The sequence below is a fragment of the Nelusetta ayraudi genome, unplaced genomic scaffold, assembly GCF_046127955.1.
Source record: "Nelusetta ayraudi isolate G7.1 ecotype Tasmania unplaced genomic scaffold, CSIRO-AGI_Nayr_v1 ptg000042l, whole genome shotgun sequence".
NCBI classification, from domain to species: domain Eukaryota; kingdom Metazoa; phylum Chordata; class Actinopteri; order Tetraodontiformes; family Monacanthidae; genus Nelusetta; species Nelusetta ayraudi.
Window position 1 is genome coordinate 21,252,501 of NW_027466092.1, and position 21,088 is coordinate 21,273,588.

The 21,088-nt window shown below is 44.4% G+C and overlaps 1 protein-coding gene across 6 annotated transcripts in view; it reads left to right on the forward strand.

Moving 5' to 3' along the window:
* LOC142894212 (adhesion G protein-coupled receptor L3) overlaps positions 1-21,088 on the forward strand; it is a 172,285-nt gene that overhangs the window by 18,038 nt on the left and 133,159 nt on the right. For all 6 annotated transcript variants that reach the window (XM_076035476.1, XM_076035478.1, XM_076035480.1 and 3 more), the window contains exon 2: positions 15,732-15,928. In XM_076035476.1, coding sequence (XP_075891591.1) covers positions 15,874-15,928 — 55 coding nt within the window. In that variant the 5' untranslated portion in view covers positions 15,732-15,873. The remainder of the gene's footprint in view (positions 1-15,731; positions 15,929-21,088) is intronic.

Here is a 21,088-nt window from a genome sequence, read left to right on the forward strand (position 1 = left end):
ACTGTCCCTCCTTAGGACTTTTTTTAGTCAGGGTAATTTCCGACTTTTTCTGATTTTCCTGAGGTGTTACATGATTCATAGGTCAAGACTGCTAAAATGCACAGATGTATTCCTGCAGTCAGGAATCAGCTTGATGAACTTGTTTTCCAAAGAGCATGACTTTTAACGTGAAGTGTTGCAAAAGTTGAGCGGAATTGCCCCAAAAGCAAGAACAAGACTCGGTCACGTGCCTGTACTCTTCAAAATGACTTTCATTAAAAGATTTAAATTGATGCCAGTTCACAGGGTTTTAGGTTCTACCTGTTGGCTGCATTACATCACCATTTTTTGTCATCCCACTCTTGAGTGTGGCTACAGAATTTGATGAAGCATCTCAAGCTCAAGATGCCGACAGATTTTGCAGCCCTCATCCTGGGAGTTCTAAGTCATCTGCTAATCAGGGACTGACATAATTGTGGTAGTTGTGAGGCAATTTCCTCATCTCTCAATTTGATTGCCGATTATCATTCCCCGGAGTCGCCTTACTCTCCTCGTTCCCAGATTCCTAATGCGAGCATTGCAGCTTTGGCTGCTGTTGCCATATTCAAACCCTCCTCCTGCCGGTGGACATATTGGATAATAAATAAACTGAGATCCAGCCGCACAGATGATGTTATTAGACTTGCCAGTCCTAGGCATCAGCTGTGTATATTGGATGTCTGTCAGAGCGGCGGCGTCCTCTCGCCCTCCCTCTACTGCACATTCACTCCCCCCAGTGCTGACACCAACTGGTGCAGCAAACCGCATGCCAGGATCATGGAGAGTCTCCGAGACCCCAACTTTGGTCTGCGTCCAAGTTGACAGAAAGGGAGCGTCGTTGAGACGGACTCCCTCTGCGCCCACACTATGGAAGTCAAACTGAAATCACCTTTTCCTTGGCCACTTTCTTTGTGGGGGAATCAAGGGTGGAGGCGGGTTTAACAGTAGTAGTGGTAAGGATAGGATAGAGTTTCGGGGATCACTTAGAGAGTGGCCCCCTCACACACACAGGCTCCTGATTGCCGGTTGTGCAATTTCAATAACATTCCAGTGTTGGGTTGATAAGAAAATAAAATGAGGATAATGAAAAGAGAGAGGATGGAGGGCTAGAACACCCCCCATTTGAGCTTAACTCAAGGCAGCTCATCCCAGGTATGGGATGGAGACGGCTCAGTGGACCCCCCAGAACAGAGTCAGTCGTGTTTTTTGTCTGGGAGGGTCAGCAGAGTGAAAAGAGCCCCTGTAGCTCTGGAGTTGAAACAATTTGACAGTGGAAGCATGCATTTGACAGAATCTCTGTTAAGGTGAAAAACAAACACCTAAACCCTAATCTAACACACACACACACACACACACACGAGAGTGTGATAAAATGCTAGTTATGATGATGCTCTGATGCTGATATTTCCCTCTTGTAGCAGTTTAGATTGTGTGGCCAACACAAAAGACCTTGTTGACTTCTTCATGGGCTCATGTCTGTAGTCCATCCAGGAGAAAATTATGCAATCATCTAATTTGGCTGAAAACGTATTGACAGTGGAATTTGCTATTCTTCTGATTCAGGAGCTGAGTTGACATTGCTGCTGCTGCTTGTGTGTGTGTGTGTGTGTGTGTGTGTGTGTGTGTGTGAAAAACACACTTTTTTAAAAACCTTATGGCCAATATTTGGCTCCAAATTAAATACAAGTCTCTTCCAGAGACCTTTCAGCAGCAAAGCGCTCAATATTGATTGGGAAAAAAAAACAAATGCCATCAATCGAGAGTCTTTTGTTAGCCCGTCTGCATAAACAGGAGGCAATCTCATTAAAATGGCCGTGATTCGAGTTGGTCTTTGAAATTTCCACTTGTTTGGGAAGCAGTTCTCTGGGAAAAGTCAAAAGCAATTACAGACTCCTTTGCTTTTTATCTGCTCCATGGAGCAGGCAGGATGGGGTTTGTGGACTCGGCACAAGTGGCCATGTAATATTACACCAGAGTAATCTCAGGACTCAGGCCTGGGTCTGAAGTCCTGATTTTTCTGAGGCAGTTAAAGAGGTTTTAAAGAGACATTGTGGTTGGAAAGAAATTCTGTTGTTGTACAACACTACAGTGTGTATTTCTAGTGTCTAGTTCTGTCTGGGTAGAACTAATTTAAATAGACGGCTCATAAAACAGTGGGAAGATCTGTGGTCTGATAAAGATAGATAAAGATAAATGTAATTCCGTTAAAGAGGTGTCCTTCGTGCTGGTTCTTTTTCCAAGTGTTGTTCCTGTATGCACTCACACAAACATTTTTAATTGTGGCTTCCTGTTGGTGTAGTTTGTAGTGCCTAGAAAACTGATGAGTTCTGCTCATGTATTTTGGGCAGCATGAAATTACTGGGTGTATCACTTCCCCAATGTCAAACGTTAAGTTGACTTAATCACACACAACTTCTTCTTAATCTGACATTTCGACAACTCCTGGTCCTGGTCAGTGTGGGCATGTCACCATCAGATCTCTGGCTCCTCTACAGGCAAGGCAGGAAGTTTGAGTCTGATTGTGGGGACTGTGCACAGATAAACAAGGACATTTTTTTTTTTTGAGGAAGATCTTTCTGCAGAACCTCTTCCATTTTTTGCTTTCTTCCAGGCCTATGCATCTCTTCACAACATCACATGGTGAATTCACATTCATCAGCTACACTTCTCGTGGAACAGACTGTTGCTGTTGCCTGTAACCTTCCGGTTTGAAGTCTGCTCTGACATTTGCTGGCCAACCCCGACCCCGGGAGAACTCAGCTTTCACAATTAGAGACGCCGGCCACTGTGTCCAACCCAAACGGCTCCTGCCGCTCATGCAAGAGGATGCAGGGCGAGATCGCTGGATGGTGTTTGTGCCCCCTCTGTTTCCTCTGCAGTATTGCTGAGCGGATAAAAAGGCACACGCAGGTCACACTCGCTCCTCCCTACCCTTGTTTGTGTTCCCCGTCCATTTCACTGCACTGTGATTTGATGTGTTAAACATCTAACTCAACTCGCCTCCCCCAGATTGAACGACTATTGATAGCATCAACACCGCTGTCGATGTGTTCAGTCTTTGTGTTCCCCCAACCCACTCGGCTAGATCCCTTGTGTTTGCAGATTTGTACTTCAAGCCTTTAATGACTTAATTAGAATTAGTCAGCATCTAGTGAAATTAAACCACTTCTCCTTAAATGGCTTTTCCTTTTTTGGTGAATTGCCCAGCACAAGGGTCCATACTGCTGGGTCCATTACGAGAACTACATTAGTTGGTGTCATGGTTTAAGGCAATGCTGCCGCAAATCTCATATCTCATCTGTTTGTGTGAGCGTGTGTATTCACTCAGAGCAGGTTCACTGCACTTAATGGTTCACTGTATCGGTAGGGAGTGGAAGCTTAGTTGGTTTTCAGTGCACATTCAGATTGAAGTTTGTTTAACCTCAGGGGCCCCATCTATCTCATCAGGTTTTAGAATCCGTGGTAAGACTGGGTACCCCGAGACCAAGCTGTGATTTGGCGGACCGGAGAACATTTGCCTCGACAAGAGGGAAGAGTATTGCTCCCTTTGTCCAGACACGTACCCCATGAGGATGTTTGCCCAGGCCAATCTGACTCTCATCAAATCCCATTCTGTGGAGTCTGAGTGAGGGCTGAGGGAGCCCACAGCATGCGACCTCTCTGCACTTCCTTTGAGCTCTGTTCGACAGGCATCTCCTTTCTTTGTCTTGTGTGAACAAAAATGCCTAATTTAGAGGGTTATCTCCCAGCAGTATGTGAGAAGTTAGACTTGGGTAATTTTAGAGAAAGAAATGTTGGCAGGGAGAAGAGTTTCATGAGTACTATAATGATCAGTAATTCAGTGCATATGATCTTTGGCGGCCCTGGCAGCAGTTGCAAGATTTTGCTGAGATATATCTCCTCCCAGCCAGCTTACGGGTCAACTTTGAATAGTTGAGAAAACGGCAGGAAACACAGTTCAAAAGATAGAAAAAGGTGTCTGGATATCTTGTAGAGGTAGAGGTATAATAGGTATTGTCTGTCTCTTGTTTTCATTTAGCACTTGAGGAGTCAATCCCGCAGAGTTCCCTCTGAACATTCACAAGTTCGGACTTGACCCTCAAACCAACTCACTCCAAACGGCTCGTGCATTCCTGCCACCGTTTTTGAAAAAGTTGCCGGACAACTCCAGGAACAAACAAAGCAATTCACCGTGATGACCCTTGCCCCTTTTGTGTCAACTTTGCTCAGAGTGATTACTTACTCCCAGCCACAGGGTGAATGCAGGCGTCTGAACTGACAAGGAAATGGACCCTTGGTGGCCACCAAGGCCATGGAAAAAACGTTTGTTCCATTTTTTACCTTCCATTTTTTCATATTTCATATTAGTCAAACATGAGTTGTTTTGTTGACATAGACCTTATCTAAAAAAACATCTCTTTTGTGTCATTGTGATTTCGAAAGGCTGCAGCTTGATCCGAGTAACTGGAAATCTTTCAAGTGAAGGTTGGAAGCAAAGGGTAAATAACACTGCAAAAATATTTACTCATGCCAGCTTTAAATTCAGAGCAATGCAGGAACAGTGCAATGAATAGATCAGCCAGTGCAGTAGACTTACAGTTTTCCAGAATTGATTATCCGCTCACTCTTTCACATATGTATTTGAATGATGTGTCTGCGCCCCAGAGACATTTTGCTTAAACACAAGTGAAGTGGGTCCCATTAAAAAGGCAATTTGGCTGAAATATCAGCCAATAAGATGCAATAAAGCAGCCTTTCCAGCTGAGGTGAATGAGCAATTCTCCTTTCTCTGTGCTTACAAACTGCAAAATATTTATTTATTTATGTATTTTTTTAAGGTGTACATACATTAAAGACAACATTCATCTCGTCAAAAGTGGTGCCTGAAGGAAGCAGTAGAGTTTAAAAATGTGATATTTATGAAACAGCTGTGTTGCCACTTCTCTTCAGACATTTGCGACTGACAAATAGCCGCATGCCCCTAAGTAAAGCGTAAAGAGCAAAGTGGACTAACTTGGTGCAACAATTTTCTTAATTTTCTCAGTTAATGGTTTCACTAATGTAAACCATTATTTTGAATGTGCAACTTAAATTTTTTTGCAGACATTGATTGATGCTTAAGCACTTGGAGACATGTCTGCCTTCTGTTCCCAACCCCTAGGTCTTTTGAGTCCCCCCCCCCCCCCCCCCCCAACTCTATTCCTCCTCCCTAATTGAGCTGTGAGTGGAATCCAGGTGGAACCCATTTCAATTCCCTCCGGTCCTGACCATTGTAGTTGCTTGCGACAGTCATTCCTTTCATTTCCAGGCCATTTACAGTCCATTCTTGCCGTTGGTAGCACTCGTGCTACAATCATTGCACCACTGAGATGCACCGTTGCAATTTGCGTCCAGAAACAAAGATCCCGGGGCTGCAGATGAACGACGTGTTAATCGAGCCCAAAGAGCTCGGATGTAGCAAGCCGCATGATGCGCTTTTTTAGCATCACATTAGCCTGAGGGTGTGGGGTGCATCTTGCCATTCACATTTAAAGATTTCGTCATATTCAGCGTGCTTGGGCTCGCTGTCAGATAATGATATTGAAATGCATGCGCCAGTGTGATCAGTGTTATTGACAGTGGAATTTGCTGTTCTTCTGATTCAGGAGCTGAGCTGAAATTGCTGCTACTGCTGCTGGTGTGTGTGTGTGTGTGCGCGCGCGTGCATGTGTGTGCATGCGCTTCTACCCCACTGTTTAAATCTGGCAGGGAATTAAGTGTCTATTGGAAAATTATGCAAATGTGTCAAAGGCAATGCAAAATATAGGAGAAATTGAGACGCAGTAAAGTCAAGGTAGAAGTTAAAAAAAAATATATATTTTTTCAATATTTAGTATGGTTTACCAGAGTTCAGGCTGTGGTGAGTTCTGAGCTCATCCTTTCTGTTGTCCATGTATTTGTCCTCGACTGCTGTGAGTTACACGTTATCTTTCGTTCCAAGTTTTAAGTTTTAAGCATTTCATACTTGAGTCGTTGGTTTGTAAGACCACATTAATACTCACATTTTAGTATCTGCACACCAATTGAAATACCTATTTCTGCAATTGTCATTTTTATGTGGTTAGTTCAGGAGTTCACAGAAATTTCATAATTGATTTTTAACACAACATTTCTGAATTTATTACAAAACACATCTTCTTAAAAATGGCTCCTTTGTCTGCTGTGCACTTTGAGATTTGACCATATGTAAAGTGCGTTACAAATAAAATCTATTATTATTATTTGCTGTTGGTCCTTGTTGTCTCAAACGGTTTTACGTAATGCTGTAAAATACTGGCACTGCCGTGGTGCTATTATATGGTGCGAAGCCTCACAGATGAGCTCATACTTTCTTCACCGTATATTCATCATAACTACCGCTGAGCCAATACCGTCAGCGCTTGCTTTTGAAGATTGCCCGTGTCAGCACAATAAATTGACAATATATTGATCGGGCTCTCTGGAAAGAAATCCATTCCTTACATGGGACTTACCCTTGAGGTCAGAGCGTTTTAAATCTATACATCATATCTGTAGAGGCGAGGGAATGGCTGGGCGGATTCGCCGATGTTTTCACACAATGTGCCGCCTTTTGAAGCTCACGTCCGCGCTCCGGCCGCATAATGACTTGCAGTGTTTGCGGGCACAGCATGCCAATTGCCCCTAGGTAGGTGATTAACAGCCAACAGGTGAGGTTGCCATGGTTACTTGCCCACCTGAGCCTCTATAGCAACAGCAGCAGATGTGAAGGCTGTGCTCCGGGTTCACTCCGGCTGCAATCTATGACCTTCAAATACCAGCTAGTAGCCTTTCTTTCTTTCTTTCTTTTTTTTGTCCTATGCGTCTTTCGCATTTGAGGCATGAATACATTTCGTTTCGCAGAGCACTTGCATTTATCCCGGTGATCCTCTCCGCGTCCTTCCACCCTTTTATCCTCCGTCGACCAGTCCTTTGCATTGCAGCCCGAGACAGTCCATCTCTCTCTCTGTCTCTCTCGCTCTCTCTCTCTTTCCTGTCCTCCCCATTACTCCACCCCTTCCTCTCTCTTTTGTCCACCAACTGGGATCCATTTGCGCTGCATTAAGCCCAGAAATGCCGATGGGAGAACATAAACCAAGAAAGACGTGGAAAATGGATCACGTCTGAGCTTTGCATCATAATGGAGAGCCGTCGCAAGGCAGATTTCTCCTGTCTTTAAACCTGTGCTCATGCACAGATATGCATGCACGCATGCACACTTATTTGCGTTTATTGACAGCAATTTAAGGGGTAGTTCACTCAAAATTGAAATAATGTACCACTACTAATCCTGATGTCGATGGAGGTTCTGGTGACATTTTCTAATCCACATAACTATTCTGGAGTTTCACAGAATGGAAAAAAAACACAGCTAGGAGCATCCTTTTGTAAACAAAGACTTTGAATTTAAAATGAAATGGCAACGTTGTATTCGAAGTAGCTAGTGCGGCGTGCACGTCTGAAGCACATGACCGCTGCTCATGTCGGGGGCGGAGCGTTAGTTTACTTGCTGCCTGAACCTGCAAAAGCTAATATGTATATGGGTCCTTGCTACCAGGGCCAATATTGCACTCAACAACGTCTGTATGGATTACAAAATGTCACAGGAATGTCCATCAGCTTGAGCTGAGTTGTCAACGGGTGAAATTGAATTATGGCTGAAATATTCCTTTAACTTCCCTTCAAGCCTTTCTGCTTTTAATTATTTCCACGAAAGCAATGTTACCCGACTGTTTTGCCTCTTTTAAATTTTGAAATGGTAATTTTTATTGTGGCTGAGCCCGCCGCAAGGGCGAAAGACCCATTGTTTTTCGAATGTTTCTTCGATATTCTTCTTCTTCATCTTACGCGTCTTTCGACCCAATTTTGCCGAAATTCGGACACACCTAAGGACACATTTTTTTTTATGCAACAATGAAATCTCTAGGAGCTCCATAGCGCCACCTACAGGCCAAAAACCAACATCCACACGGGAAAAATTCTTATGGGCAGTACGAATTTAGTATAAACATGGGACCAATTTTTCAACTTTTTCTCCTCCAAAACTGCAATAGCGCCCTCTCGGAATGTCACACAGTTATGAGACAAGAATCCACGCGTTCGTGTTGTCCAGCCCTACATGTCGTAAGCTCGAATTTTTTAAGTTCGACAAACAGGAAGTGAGCTATTTTCCACTTTTTTGAACACCCAATGCCTCACAGAAATGGAACATACTGCTTAAAAAAAGGCATTTTCAGCATGCTCAAAATCTCAGGACGCCAGTGATATGTTTTTTTTTCTTTCTGAGACAGAAATAACATGGTAACATTAATTTGGTAACAATTAACCAATAATCAATTCATTGTTCCCAAACACACACACATGGACACTTGACACTTCTGCTGTGGAGGAGAGAAAGGAAGGGTAGCTCTCTTCTGTCAAAACCAAATTAAAAAAATATTTAGAAAAGAGGTATTTCGCTTTTGCAGTTTGTGGGGGGAGGCGGTCTCGGCGAGCGGGCTCAGGCCCATCAACCCTGCCTGCGGGTTTAATTCTTTTATATTTCTTTGTTGTTGTGCTGCTGAGGTGTAAATACAATTTTAAGTGCAGGTTATTTCCTCTAATGGCTTGTGTTTGCATTGTCTCACAATCAGGAGCAGTTCTGTGTGTCAGGAGGGGCTGCAAAGCCTTTGTGAGCTTATGGAAAGAGGAGGGAGGGTCCCATTATTAGACCGGGCCATCGGTCACACTCAACAAGCCTATCATAGAGAGCCATTCAGACTCTAAAGGCTAAAGTTAGCGCTATTATCTGCCTGTCACTGGCTAGCCCTGTCAGGGTCCCTTTCTGAAAAAGCCAATTGTAGCAGACTGTGGCAGGCCGCTCATGTTGTCAAGCCCCAGGGATGCCTCAAAAGAGCACTCTGCATTAAACGCCTCGCTTTTCACACCTTTCAACTCGCATTCCGAAAGCAAAATTTGACATTTATGGCTATGTCTGACTTCATCAAACTGACCGCTCACAAAAATAAATTAAAAATTAAAGCTGCAAGCAGCGTTAGCGGGACTGAGTCGCTGCGGGCCAATGACGTCTCACACTTGCCGACGCCCCCGACAACTACCGATGCCCCCCCAAACACCTGCTGATGACCCTGACGCCTTCCGATGACCCCTTGACACCTGTTGACGCCCCCCAACACCTACCGATGCCACCCGACATCTGCCGACCCCTCCCGACACCTAACAACCAATTCAGAATTCTCGCAACCCCTTCGGATGCCTGCCGAGCTCTGATGACCCCTGTTGACATCTTCCTTTAATCTGCCATCAACGCTAGGAACCTCCTCAATAAGCTTTCTGTGGCGTGACTGTCTGATTCAGAGGCCCCATGAGACAAACGAGTGATTTATATTGGCATCGCTGGAAACTGTTGGTTACGGATGTGGGTTGCTGCTTTTGTGTTTGTAGGTGGAGCTGTAGAGACAAGAAGGTTGATTCCTCATGTTCGTGAAATGTTTCATCAGTCTGGACCTATGTCTGAAATGTGATGACTTTTAAAATATGTTTGGTGGGTGAAATGTGAACTGGAAGAAGTCTTTTCATCATATGTGTAAGCAAATGTTGCAGATTTTGCACACTCTTTTTTTTGTAAAGGTTGTCAATTTTAAATTATAGGCCTTGATGAGACAAACGTGGGATTTTGAATGATGGCTGTACCACCTTCCAAATGGCAATGAACCAATGTATTCTTTTTTATTTGTCTATTTAAGTTCAATTGAGCCAGGTGTTTTGAGCGATTCTTGGTGAACTCTGAGCGTACAGTGACTTTAAAGGGCTATAAAATGAAAATTGGTCTGTATAATACAACACGTTTGAGAATTCTAACATTTACGGTTGTTGAGTTCTGCGAACAAGTGAAAATAGCTTACTTTCTGTTTGTCGAATTAAAAAAAATGACCTACGGGCAAAATTTGGGAGTTTTGGAGTATGTGACAGGGGTCAAAATGGGGCTCAAAGCCGTGTAGTAGTCGATTTTCAGTGTACTGCGACTTTAAAGGGCCTTAAAATGAAAACGGTTGGGATCTCAAAGGTTCCATGAACAACTTCTTGTCGGGAAGGTCTTGTCTGTGTCATACATACATACGATTTCAAGCCAATCATACTTATGGTTTCTGAGCCTTGTGTTTTGCGATTTTTTTCAAACAAGTGAAAATAGCTTACTTCCGGTTTGTTTGGGGTTAAAGATCTGTATTTCTGAAAATTACGTATGGATTGAACAAATGCGTGGGTCTTTGTCCCATGTCTGTGCGACCTTCCTAGAGGCCTGCTCTTTTCAGAGGTGGTCTTATTGCCGGGGCTCAGTCACGAAAAAAAAAAAAAAAGTCTTCAACACCTGGAAGGAAAGGATAAACTGCTTTAATCATTTCGGCTCATCTTTCCGAGTGAGCGCTCATCAATCAGACTGAGCAGACAGAACACCTGATTAATATTCATTCTGTAAGAGGCACTTAATTTGCCCAAACGCTCTCTCTGTGTCTTCTAGAAATTATCGAGTCCTCCGCCTGCCGTTGTGATAAGCATCTGGACATGAAACAGTTGAAAATCTGAGACTTGCTGTTTAACCCGGAAACACGATCCCACTTCATTACATGGTGGTGGGTGGGAAGTCCTGACGCAAAAATGGTTGGTAATATCATACTTGGTGCGCTGCCATCAGATAACACCGACGCTCGGGTTTCGCTTTGTTTCACCAGCATTGTGTGGAACACGTCTGCATTAATGAAGATCATCTTGGGTTTCCTCAGGTCAGGAAGTGACAACGCCCCCGGGGTGCAGACGTGCTTGTGGGTGATGGTCGTCTCACAGTTTTATAGTAGGGATGCATAGAAGTTGATATTGAAATACCAATCGGTCATTGAGACATCTGACCAGGAAGTAACGTTGTTACAGGTGTTTAATTTATTTAATCAAGAGTGAACAAATAAATACTCTGGAGTTTTTTTGAGGAGTTGCTTCAACATTTTTCAAAATAAAAGTTTTTTTTTTCCAAATGTCCTATTATATTTAGAAAGATTACACAGTCAAATATTATGTACTGTATGTAAATGTAAATTTATGATTTAATAAAATCAGTTTTTTTTTTCCTTCACGTTATTCTTTTTCAGTTTTTGAGAAGCTGTGTAAACCTGCAAGCGGTTTACACAGCAGCTCCCCCCCAAAATAAAATAAATAAATGAATAAATAAATAAATAAAACATGAAATTAAAAATCATTGACTGCACCGTGGGCTTTTGCAAATTGTAACTGGCATTTTGTGACATTTTTAGAGGCCAAGCAATTAATTCATTGCCAGCCAAATCAATGGCAAAAATGCATGAAGCAAATTAAAAAAAAAAAAAAAAAAAAAAAGCAAGTAAATACTGCAAACAAATGCACTGTTTAACGGGCAAAACACGAGCCGACTCCTCCTGTGGCTGTGCTGTGTGGACTGTGAATGATCGATAAGTGCGACTGCTGTGCGGTTAATCTATAAAGTTGTGTTGAGTCGTCCGAGGTGTTGGAAAACATGTCTGGGGACCTGCGAGTTTCGGCCAAAGATACAAAAACGTGTTTTAATGCATCCTTCATTACTGAAGGTGGAATAACGACACAAAAAAGAAGCCTGATTTGTTTGTTGATCTTTTCCTTTCGAGACAAATATTTTGTGGGTTTTGGTTAGCATGAAGAACAGAGAGACCGGTAGAAACAATATGTAAAACTGCCCGTCATAATCGTTTAAATATGAAAAGTATATGCAAAAGGCATATAAACAACCGGCATGCTGTATTTTCCGGCTGGCAGTCTGCTACGCTCTCAGTTGTGAAGAGGGAGAAAGGAGGGCAGAGAGTGTTAATTGCACGTCTGCTGTAGAATATGTGGAATGGCCTAAGACAATTTTCTGTCAGGATAAAATGACAAACTAGCTGTAAGAGGTGGCACACCAAATACCAAGTGATTGTTTTTTTGTTGTTGTTTTCCCTCTGTATCTCAGCTCGACCTTCAGACAGGGACAGACGGTACAACCATTTTGGTCACATTTGCAACTTAATATGGAACCATGCAAGTGGCAAAATGCAATTAGGAGCACATAGGATATTTTAAAAATATGCCTATTTTGTTGAGTCAAAGAGACTGCATGTAGCTTTATACAGCCTATGGAAAATATGTGCCCACAAGCACAAGCTCACAACGCCTCATGGATGCAAGGCGCCGTGAGCTCGTAGATTGGCTGTTTCCACCGCACTGCTGCTGACCAGTGGTGCCGCTGAAATATAAGTGATTTATTTCACCGTTGGTTACATTTGAATGTTGTATGTTATGCCTGACACGGGTCACAAAAAACCCTGTGCGTTTCATTTTATATTCTATTTAAACAACAGGAAATGCCTCTTCCACGTGTCCCTTTTTGGAAGAAAATTCTTCCAATCTTTTTTGCCAATTCAAAAGCGCATGTGTTCCTTGGGAAAATGTTTAGCCTCAGAGGTGCCGCTTTAAAAAATCGGCGCATGTATTTGTTCAACAAAGTGCAGTGTGCACGTTCTGCCTAATTACAGCTTTGCACCTTTCGACTCACTTTCAGGCGCCTCATTGGGAGGTGTTCACTATTAAATCGGCAAATAAGATGGGCGTCTTGTGTCACTTCTAACACGTCTCAGTTCAAGGTGCATATCTCCAGCACCTCCCCTGCTAAGGTGTTGTGTCTGGAGTCAACTCAAAAATAAACCCATTGTAAACCAATGCAAAGCGCACATGTTAAAAATATAATAATTTTGGTGGAATGTTCTTTGTCCTATCCCTGAATGCCGCTGTGTCTTAAATCAAGCTCAGTGCTCCCATTTCTCCCAACAGTGTTTTCCTCCCGCGGTCCCTCCCCCACCCACTTCACTCAGACCGGTGCCGCCTATATCACTCAGCTTCGCTTTAGCTTCAACCCGACAGAGAAGTCAATTAATTCAATCTGTCAAGTTTCATCTGGGCCCCCATTGGCACAGGCATAATTGCGAAAATAACAAAAACATCATCATCGCTGATTAGCTGTTAAAAAAAAAGAAAAAGAAAGTAATGGATGGGGGGGGGGTGCTGCGACTTGCAGGAAAGAGCGGCATGGTGATGAAGTCTCCTTGATGTGGCAGAGACCAGAAGCAGCCGTGGCTCGGATGCTCGCGAAATGTTGGCCGGTTTATCTGAGAGGAGTCGCACTAAATCTGCTCCAACTCCCAGCCTCAACTCCGAACGAGCATCTTTGAAACGTCAGCGCCATAATGTATCATTAGACTCCTTCTGGAATACACGATGACTTGGCAAGTCAGAACTGCAGCTTGTTTTTATTTTGCTCTTTTTTTTCCTTCTTGCAGTTCATGATGTGCTCTCCTGTTTTGTATTTTTGTTTCTTTCTTTCTTTTTTATTCCTGTACCTCAGCCCACGCGTGTTTTGGTGAGCAGACTGTGGCAGCGAAGTGGTTTCACTGTGCGGCGGATGCCACGATGCGCGACGAAAACACCTTTGCACGCCGTCGTCGTCTCTGCTCGCTAACCCGTCAATGCTCTGCATCCCCAAGGAGCCGCAGTCTCTAAACTGCTCCTATTGTCTTCCCGGCTGTGACAGCCTGGAGAAGGCCCAATGGCAGCGGCGCTGAAAATCAGTGATGGATGATCCAGTTTGATGTGTGTAATTTGACACGCTGTGCGTCTAAGTCCTCCTCTGTCTGCCATTAATTCCAAAGTTGTCCTACAATATAAGCTTCAGGTCCAATTTGCCACTTGGACAGCGTATCTGGGTGCGATTATTCCTGGAATAATGCATCTTTTTCCCCTTATCAAGCGAGTCGCAGACACTGATTTGATGTCACTTTTAATTTAGAGCTCCTCCGCCTGTCAGGATGCCTAATAAAAGCGCTGTTTACTCACAAGGAGAAGTCTTTGATCCCATCCACATTCCCGTATTGCTGTTTTGATGTCTTAAAAGTCCTGCCACTTTTACACACACACACACACGCACGTGCACATGCACGCACGCACCCGACACACAAAAATAAACAGCGTTGTGGCTGAGGCTCTAAGTTCTTCAGGTTCTAGTTTTTTGTTGATTCTTTTTTTCATGCCCTCATTTCAAAGACTTTGTTGATGAAATCACAGACTTTTAACTTTCCTAAGTGTTACTGTATAAACTGGGTAACCTCACGGTAAGCTTGTTGCCCTCCCCTTAAACCCATTATTATCCACTCAGTAAAGACATGGAATTGAAATACAGGGAGAGAGAGAGTGAGTGAGAGAGAGAGAGGCAGAGAGAGATTCTGATTAATGCTGGATTTCTGACCTGGGATTAGGAGCTGCAGTCTGCAATCCACAAATGTCACTGCTTCACAAAGAATTCACCGAGCGTAGCCGCATTCTGGCCGGATGCAAAGTAGGGCTTTAAAAGAAGAAAATTCAAGAGGGATGAGGGTTTCTGATGCCAGCCAGCGTCCCTGAGGCCTTGTCCTTTGATGCTGGCCCCACGTTTCGACCTTTTTCCGACAAGATTTTCTGGCATGCCGCAATGGGGCGAACTCCCGGCGATATTAAACATGGTGCGGAATGCCTAATATTTACTGATAATCTTCGGGTACACCCTGCGGCCCGTGTCATCTGCGGAGATTATGTTCCGATGGCTGATCATGACTGATGGTGGATAACATGGGGGATTGGATGTACTCATCATGAGAGCGGACTTAACCTTAATATCATGATATGGGCCTGATATGGAATAATCTCCTTAAGGACATAGGAGGTAGAAAAAGACAGCCATATCTGTTAGACTCTCAACTTTAAAAAGGCCCTTTGTCTTGTTCTTGTGTTATTTTCACATGGCACATCAAAAAGTGTTCACCTCGCAGGAATTCCAAACTTGGTAGCAAAAAGAAAAATCTAAAATCGCGCCTGATGTAGCTCATCCATGAGTCATCCAGGGTCAGGAGCTGCGGAGGAGGTCAAGGGCAGGTCCAGCTGGCGTCGCGTCTGCTCAGCTGGATTTGTGTGGCAAGATGCTGCACAGTGGATTTCTGCTTTTGAGCCTGTTGAAAGCAGAGAGGAAAAAAAAACGAAACACCGTCAGGCCTCGCAAGAGCACATGCAGGGGATTACGGCACGTCACATGTTCAGAAAGATGCAAAGGCCTGGCGCTCCGCACGCACATCACACAGACACACACACACACACACACACACACACACACACACACGCACACACACACACACACACGCAGCCATTGCCGTCTGCCAAAAATCACTCCCACTGAGTGATTTTTGGCGCCGTGGGAGTGATTTTTATTTTTTTTACCATTCTTTTTTTTGTGTTGTTGTTTGGGAGGGAATGAGCGCAATGATGACGAGCGAACGACAACGCCACGACCCAAAAATACACATCTTCGCATTGGGTTGCTCACCGCTGCGTTGAGCCCGAGCTGACTGGAGACTGAGCAAGTCGCACTCAGTCATGTGATGACACCTTCAAACCCACACCGCCATACGGACAGCGAAGGCAGGGGCGCATCCATCTGTTGCGTTTTCAGAAAGGGGGAAGAGTCGCTTGTTTTCGCCTGTGAGTGAACAAAGGCCTCAGCTGTTTCACTAAAATGTGTTTTTATTTGTTTTTGTTTTTTTTTCTGTTTCCTCCCCCGACAGACGACTTTTGGCCGGGGAACACCCTGACCTTTCCTCCCACGCCAAGAGTGTCACGGTGGAGGGAGCCGATACGGGCACCGGCTGAGCAGAGAGACTGAATAGAAGTGGGACCCCTGGCAGCAGGCGGTCAGAAGAGGAGGCCATGTGGACCGCACGCCTGCTTGTTTTCGCCAGCCTCTTCACACCAGCCGCTCTGGGTGAGTCCTCTGCTGCTAACTGCCGCACAGCCTTTTTAATGCGTAATGCGGCCATCACAGTGTCAAGGCAAACTGGATTTTAATCATTATTATTTTGCCCCCCTTCCACAACAAATCTGCCTGCCTTCATGCTTTTATCATTTCTGACATCATCATCTCGCAGCACTCGCTAATTACCAGTTTTTTTTCTCGCCTGCAAACTCTTTGAAACTTTGGAGACACTCTCCCCCCCTTTTTTCACACTCTGATTCCTGTGTCTGCCTCCCTGCTTATTTTTAGATCCATCCTTCTTCCTCTTGTCTCACTTCTCTTGAGGCAACAGGAAATCGACTTGGATTGGTTTGAAAAAAAAAAGAAGAACAAATCATTGAGACTGTCAGCCCTGTGATGCATGTTTAGCGTTGTGAGAACAACAATGAGCGAAGGAAGAAAGAGAAGCCAAAGTGTTCCTCGTTCATCAATTAAATCTCTCTTTTTCACTCTTTGTCCTGGGTAAAGGAAAAGTGCCTTTGTTTGTTGGGCTGTTCGCAAGCCAGTCAGTCAAATGAAGGTAAAACATAAAGGGCGTCTCGTGGTGATGGTTTGCGGGAGTGTGCGATGTCACAGGGAAATTTCACACCAATCAACTCTGGCTTGCGTGTAAAATTTGACGGCGGCACAGTGGTCATGGGAGGTGGCTGACAGACGTGCAGACGTGTCGCTGCCGAGTTAATGACCTGCCAATGAAAAACTCCTTACACTCTGAAGCACCCGGAGGGCGGCAATAAGTCGTGACCTCATCCCTTTCCCTTTAATAAGCACCCTGCGATAAGCGGAGGAGATCTCCAGGGTCCCTAACCGCCGCTGTGGGCACCAGGTTCCTTCCCTGTGCTCCATGATAATGCTTCATTTGTGACGGCTGCACACGCAGTTTACCATCTGGGTCCTTGGAGATGATATGTTTAGTTTTTTTATTATTTTTTTTTAAACCGGTCGCTCCCATCTGTGCACCGCTGACATTGCACCAGGCCTGTAACACCCAGTCATAATTGGAAAACATGGACCAATGGGCCTGAGGTCACAAGGCTGCTGATGGCTAACGCCAGAAGTGGGGCCCATAAAGAAGACGGCTGATGCTAAGCAGACACCCCCTCAAGCTGTCACGTTGATGAGCATGTCATGCTCGGGGGAATGGGGAGCTGTGGAGGACGAAAAGTGAAGTTTAGCGGCAATTAAAAGTGACGGTGGTGAGGCCACTGTTGCTTTTTCTGAGAAGTCAACTGAGGAGGTTGCCTGGTGTTAAACGGAGGTCTAACATGGCTGTTATTGCCCCGGACTTCAAACTTCACTCTCCAACATGCAATGAAGCTAGAAGCAAAGATATTTTTAAGGGTCAATGTCAGGTATGATGACATCATGCACTGGGAGGAAACTGTGCTTAATAAATTTAGATCTCTGCTTCGCTGTGTTGGGTGTCTTGTCTGTGGCTGGTTACAAATGAAACCACATAAACACCGTGGAACTAGAAATAATGAATGTCTGGACCTCTGAGGCTGTGAATTGTGTGAGTATTTGTGCTTTGTGAAGATGGAATGTGTAGAAATATATAAAGTACTGATTTTTCTGCTGTAAATTGAAGCATTAGATTCAAGAGGCAGTCACATCCAGATCTTATCCTGCTCTACAGTCTGCAGTCTGCACTATTGGTTTCTGTTTTATTTTAACCTTTTGACCTCAGTTTTGATTACTATTGACTGTAAAATGCCGCTCAGCACAGGTGTCAATCACAGCATGTAGGCACTTTAGAATCCAGTTGAGTTTTTCCCCCCTCAACTGAAGTCAGCCTTAATTATTAGCATTTTATCATTATTTTTTCATGCAGAATCTTACATGCATTTTAACCAGGGCCCTCGTCTACATGTATTGAAACCTTTAATCACAAACGTGTCGGCAGCAGATTGATGTCAGTGCTCACGTTGTCATTCTGCAGCAGTCAATCTGTCATTGATTTGGGCAGAAACAGGTGACAGCCCCTCCCCGCAGCTCTGCTCCCTGTTGAAGTATTCCTCAAATAGAACATTTTCCGAGTGCATGGGGCCGGCTTGATCTTTAAACTGGACCTCCCGACTCTAATGATCTGGGCTGTTTTTAAAGTAAGAAAACAGAGAGGTTTCACACAGGAGCGCAGCGCCGATGCTCTCGGCCAGATGTTGGCTGTAAAAGCCTCTGCAGCTGAGGGGAGGCATCAGTGCCAATATTCTCTGTGGTGTCATTGTACCTGTTCCTCCCTGGGAGTGTTGGAACTGTACACTGCAGGGGACGCTGGCCTAGTTTGGGGATGTATGGCCCCCCCCTCTTCTGCCTTGCGCGCATGTGCATGTGCATGTGCATGTGCACGCACGGCCTGGAATGGAATGCTGCGGGGGAAGCGTTGTAGCTGCTGACGCACATGCCAATTTTCACTCAGGAGGATCCCTTGGTGGCTCTCCGCCGCCTCCTGTTTGTGTGTGCGGCCGTCAGACAATTTTGCTCTCCCTGTTGAAAAATGAGCAATGTTTCTGGACAAGTGTCAAGGCGGCAAGATCAGAATAAAAGACCCCCGTGATGGTATATAGTTTCAGAAGCGATGCGGGATGTGTGGGCGGCGCCGCTCATGTTTTTATTTCTGTGGTGTGTCTGCTCCTGCGTGCTCCTGTTTTGAGTGTCTGGCAAGATTAATGAAAGGTTCTATCACAGAGGCAGTCAGCGGGTCGAAAAATAAGTGAAACACATCCTTGTCATTGTTTAGGTAACGGTGAATAACAATGGTCGAGGCAATGTTCTGGACACTGTGGTCATGCCTGAGCAGCACATTAATCATGCCCTCCTGTGCATGTAATATGCTTGCAGAGGGATTTTTTCTTTTTTTTTATTTCTTTATTTTTTTTCATTCTCGCTAATGCTACCCCGTGGAATGTGAGGCACAGCAGCTCTAATGGATGACAGCTAGTGGACCATTCCAGCGGACGGAAAGTCTGACACATATATTTCATGCTCAGATACTTGTGCATTCATCAGGGCTGGAAGCAGATATTGGCCTTGCGGGGGAGGGATAGATACATAATGAGGGATGAAGAGGATGCTAAATATGTGTCCTTTTGCTTGTGCATGTGCTTTTTTTCTTTTTTTTCTTCTTAAATAACAATTTTAAAACAACACAAAACACTTGCAAATGTTTCGTTTCGTTTAAAACAAACAAACAAACAAACATGCGTGGACGTTTCATGTTGTCCATGCAGCAAATTGCTAATCCAACCAAACAAGAGCATTAAACTCCAACAGCAGCTTTTCTTGCACCACTACCCCGATCCACTTAATTAATCACCTTGTGCCAGGGCACCAGCTCTGCATCTGCGGCGCCGTCACAGGATTTACCTAATTTGCTTAATTAAATGAACAAATGATTTATTTGAGCTCATATTTCAAAGGGAGATAGAGTTCTTTGTAGAGCCTGGCAACGCGTGTACTGTTTTGTTGCGAGCACGAGACACCCCGTGCTCGCATTGAGAGTAAACATGCTCTGGAGTGGGCAGGTGTCAATCATCCTCTGGCAGTGGGCAATATGTGCCAATTGATACAGTGATGGGAAGTGAGGGGATAAATAATGTGTATGTCTTTTTTTGTTACCTTGAGCAAGTAACTTCAGCAGGATTGCTTCTCACTGCTAGGGGGAAAAAAAAAAAAAAGAGTTTTAACGGAGGCCGAACTAAGTTTCAGCCGCTGAATTTCCGACGGACACTTAATCCTGGATTAGTCGATTGTTGCAAGCAGTTAGCGGCTGTTTACCTAATCGTCAAACCAGCCATCGAGTGCCCAGGTTGCCCAGGAAAGGCTGGTGCAATTGCGATGGGCCTGCATGCTGTACGGCGGTGTGGAATTTCTGTTCCGCATAACCAAGCAGCTGATCCTCCATCACGCTTGCATTTGCAATAGCTGGGTTTCTGTCATTTGGTTATGATGATACATGAAGGTGGCACAAATTCAGATGGAGGGCAGGAAGTAGAAATGGAGAATAATTCTATGGAGAAAACTGTTCAGGAGAGTCCACAGTGCACAGATTTATAGAGGCTTTTTCAAATATTTCATGTCAAAAACCCAGTTCGCTAGCTAACGTACCTCCGATGAAGTGCTTGCAGACACAGGCATTTCCAGACCCCAGAGTGAAGACGTAGGGTTGAAATCCAATTTTTTACATCGTTGCTCTGTGAGTTGTTTACACTCCTCACCTTTGTGAACAACAACCTTTGGAACTTAAAAAAAAAAATGTTGTTCCAGCAATTGAAACAACCGTAAAATACGACAGATCCTCAGCCACCTAACCTCCATCTGAGCTGTGTGTAGTGAAAACAACCTGTTCACACATCACGCACAGTCCGTATCAAGTCTGCGTGACCGCAGCGATGGGCCACACCAGAACAGTGTTGACGCCAAAGTCGTAATTGTAGATGTGATGGACCTCGACCTGGTACAGTGGTGGTCGGGACATTTTGTCTGGAAATGTCTTTATTTTCCATTGTATGTTTACTCCTCTTGGTGGATCATGCTGCTTATGCAAGATGGGCAAACACGGACTGTATCTGTACTCAGCACACGTTGTCCTGGAACCTAGGAGGCGGAATTCTCTCTGCACGCTCATGCCAAAACCTACTAAACAGGAAGAGGCAGGAGGACGGCCTTTGGCTCCGCAGACGCTGATGCTCGACTTGAGATTGCAACGGCAACATACATGATGATGTAAATGTTTATTTCATAGTCTATTTTAATTGTATTGCTGCTCCTGCAGCTGTCTGGTGAGGGGGCTGCTACTCCCACCTGGTGCACTTCTAAAGTAATCGTGTGTATCATCCTTTAATCTGTTTATTTCATTTGCACAAGTAATGCGCCCCTTGACTTGACATCAACAGATTTTTGTCCTCTGATTGATCAGCTTTGTGCAGCTGAACTCATTGTTACTTGACGTTCACATGGAATTTTGATTGCTTCAAAGATGGTTTTGATGATATTCATAGAAGCCTTTGGTTTGATTTTTATTTTTTTCCTTCTGGAAGACTTATCTTCTTTTTCTTTTTTTCATCCCTCCCTCGTACTCCTTAAAATTAGGACTCCTGAAAACAGATAGCAGTTTGTGGTTCGGGGAGAGAA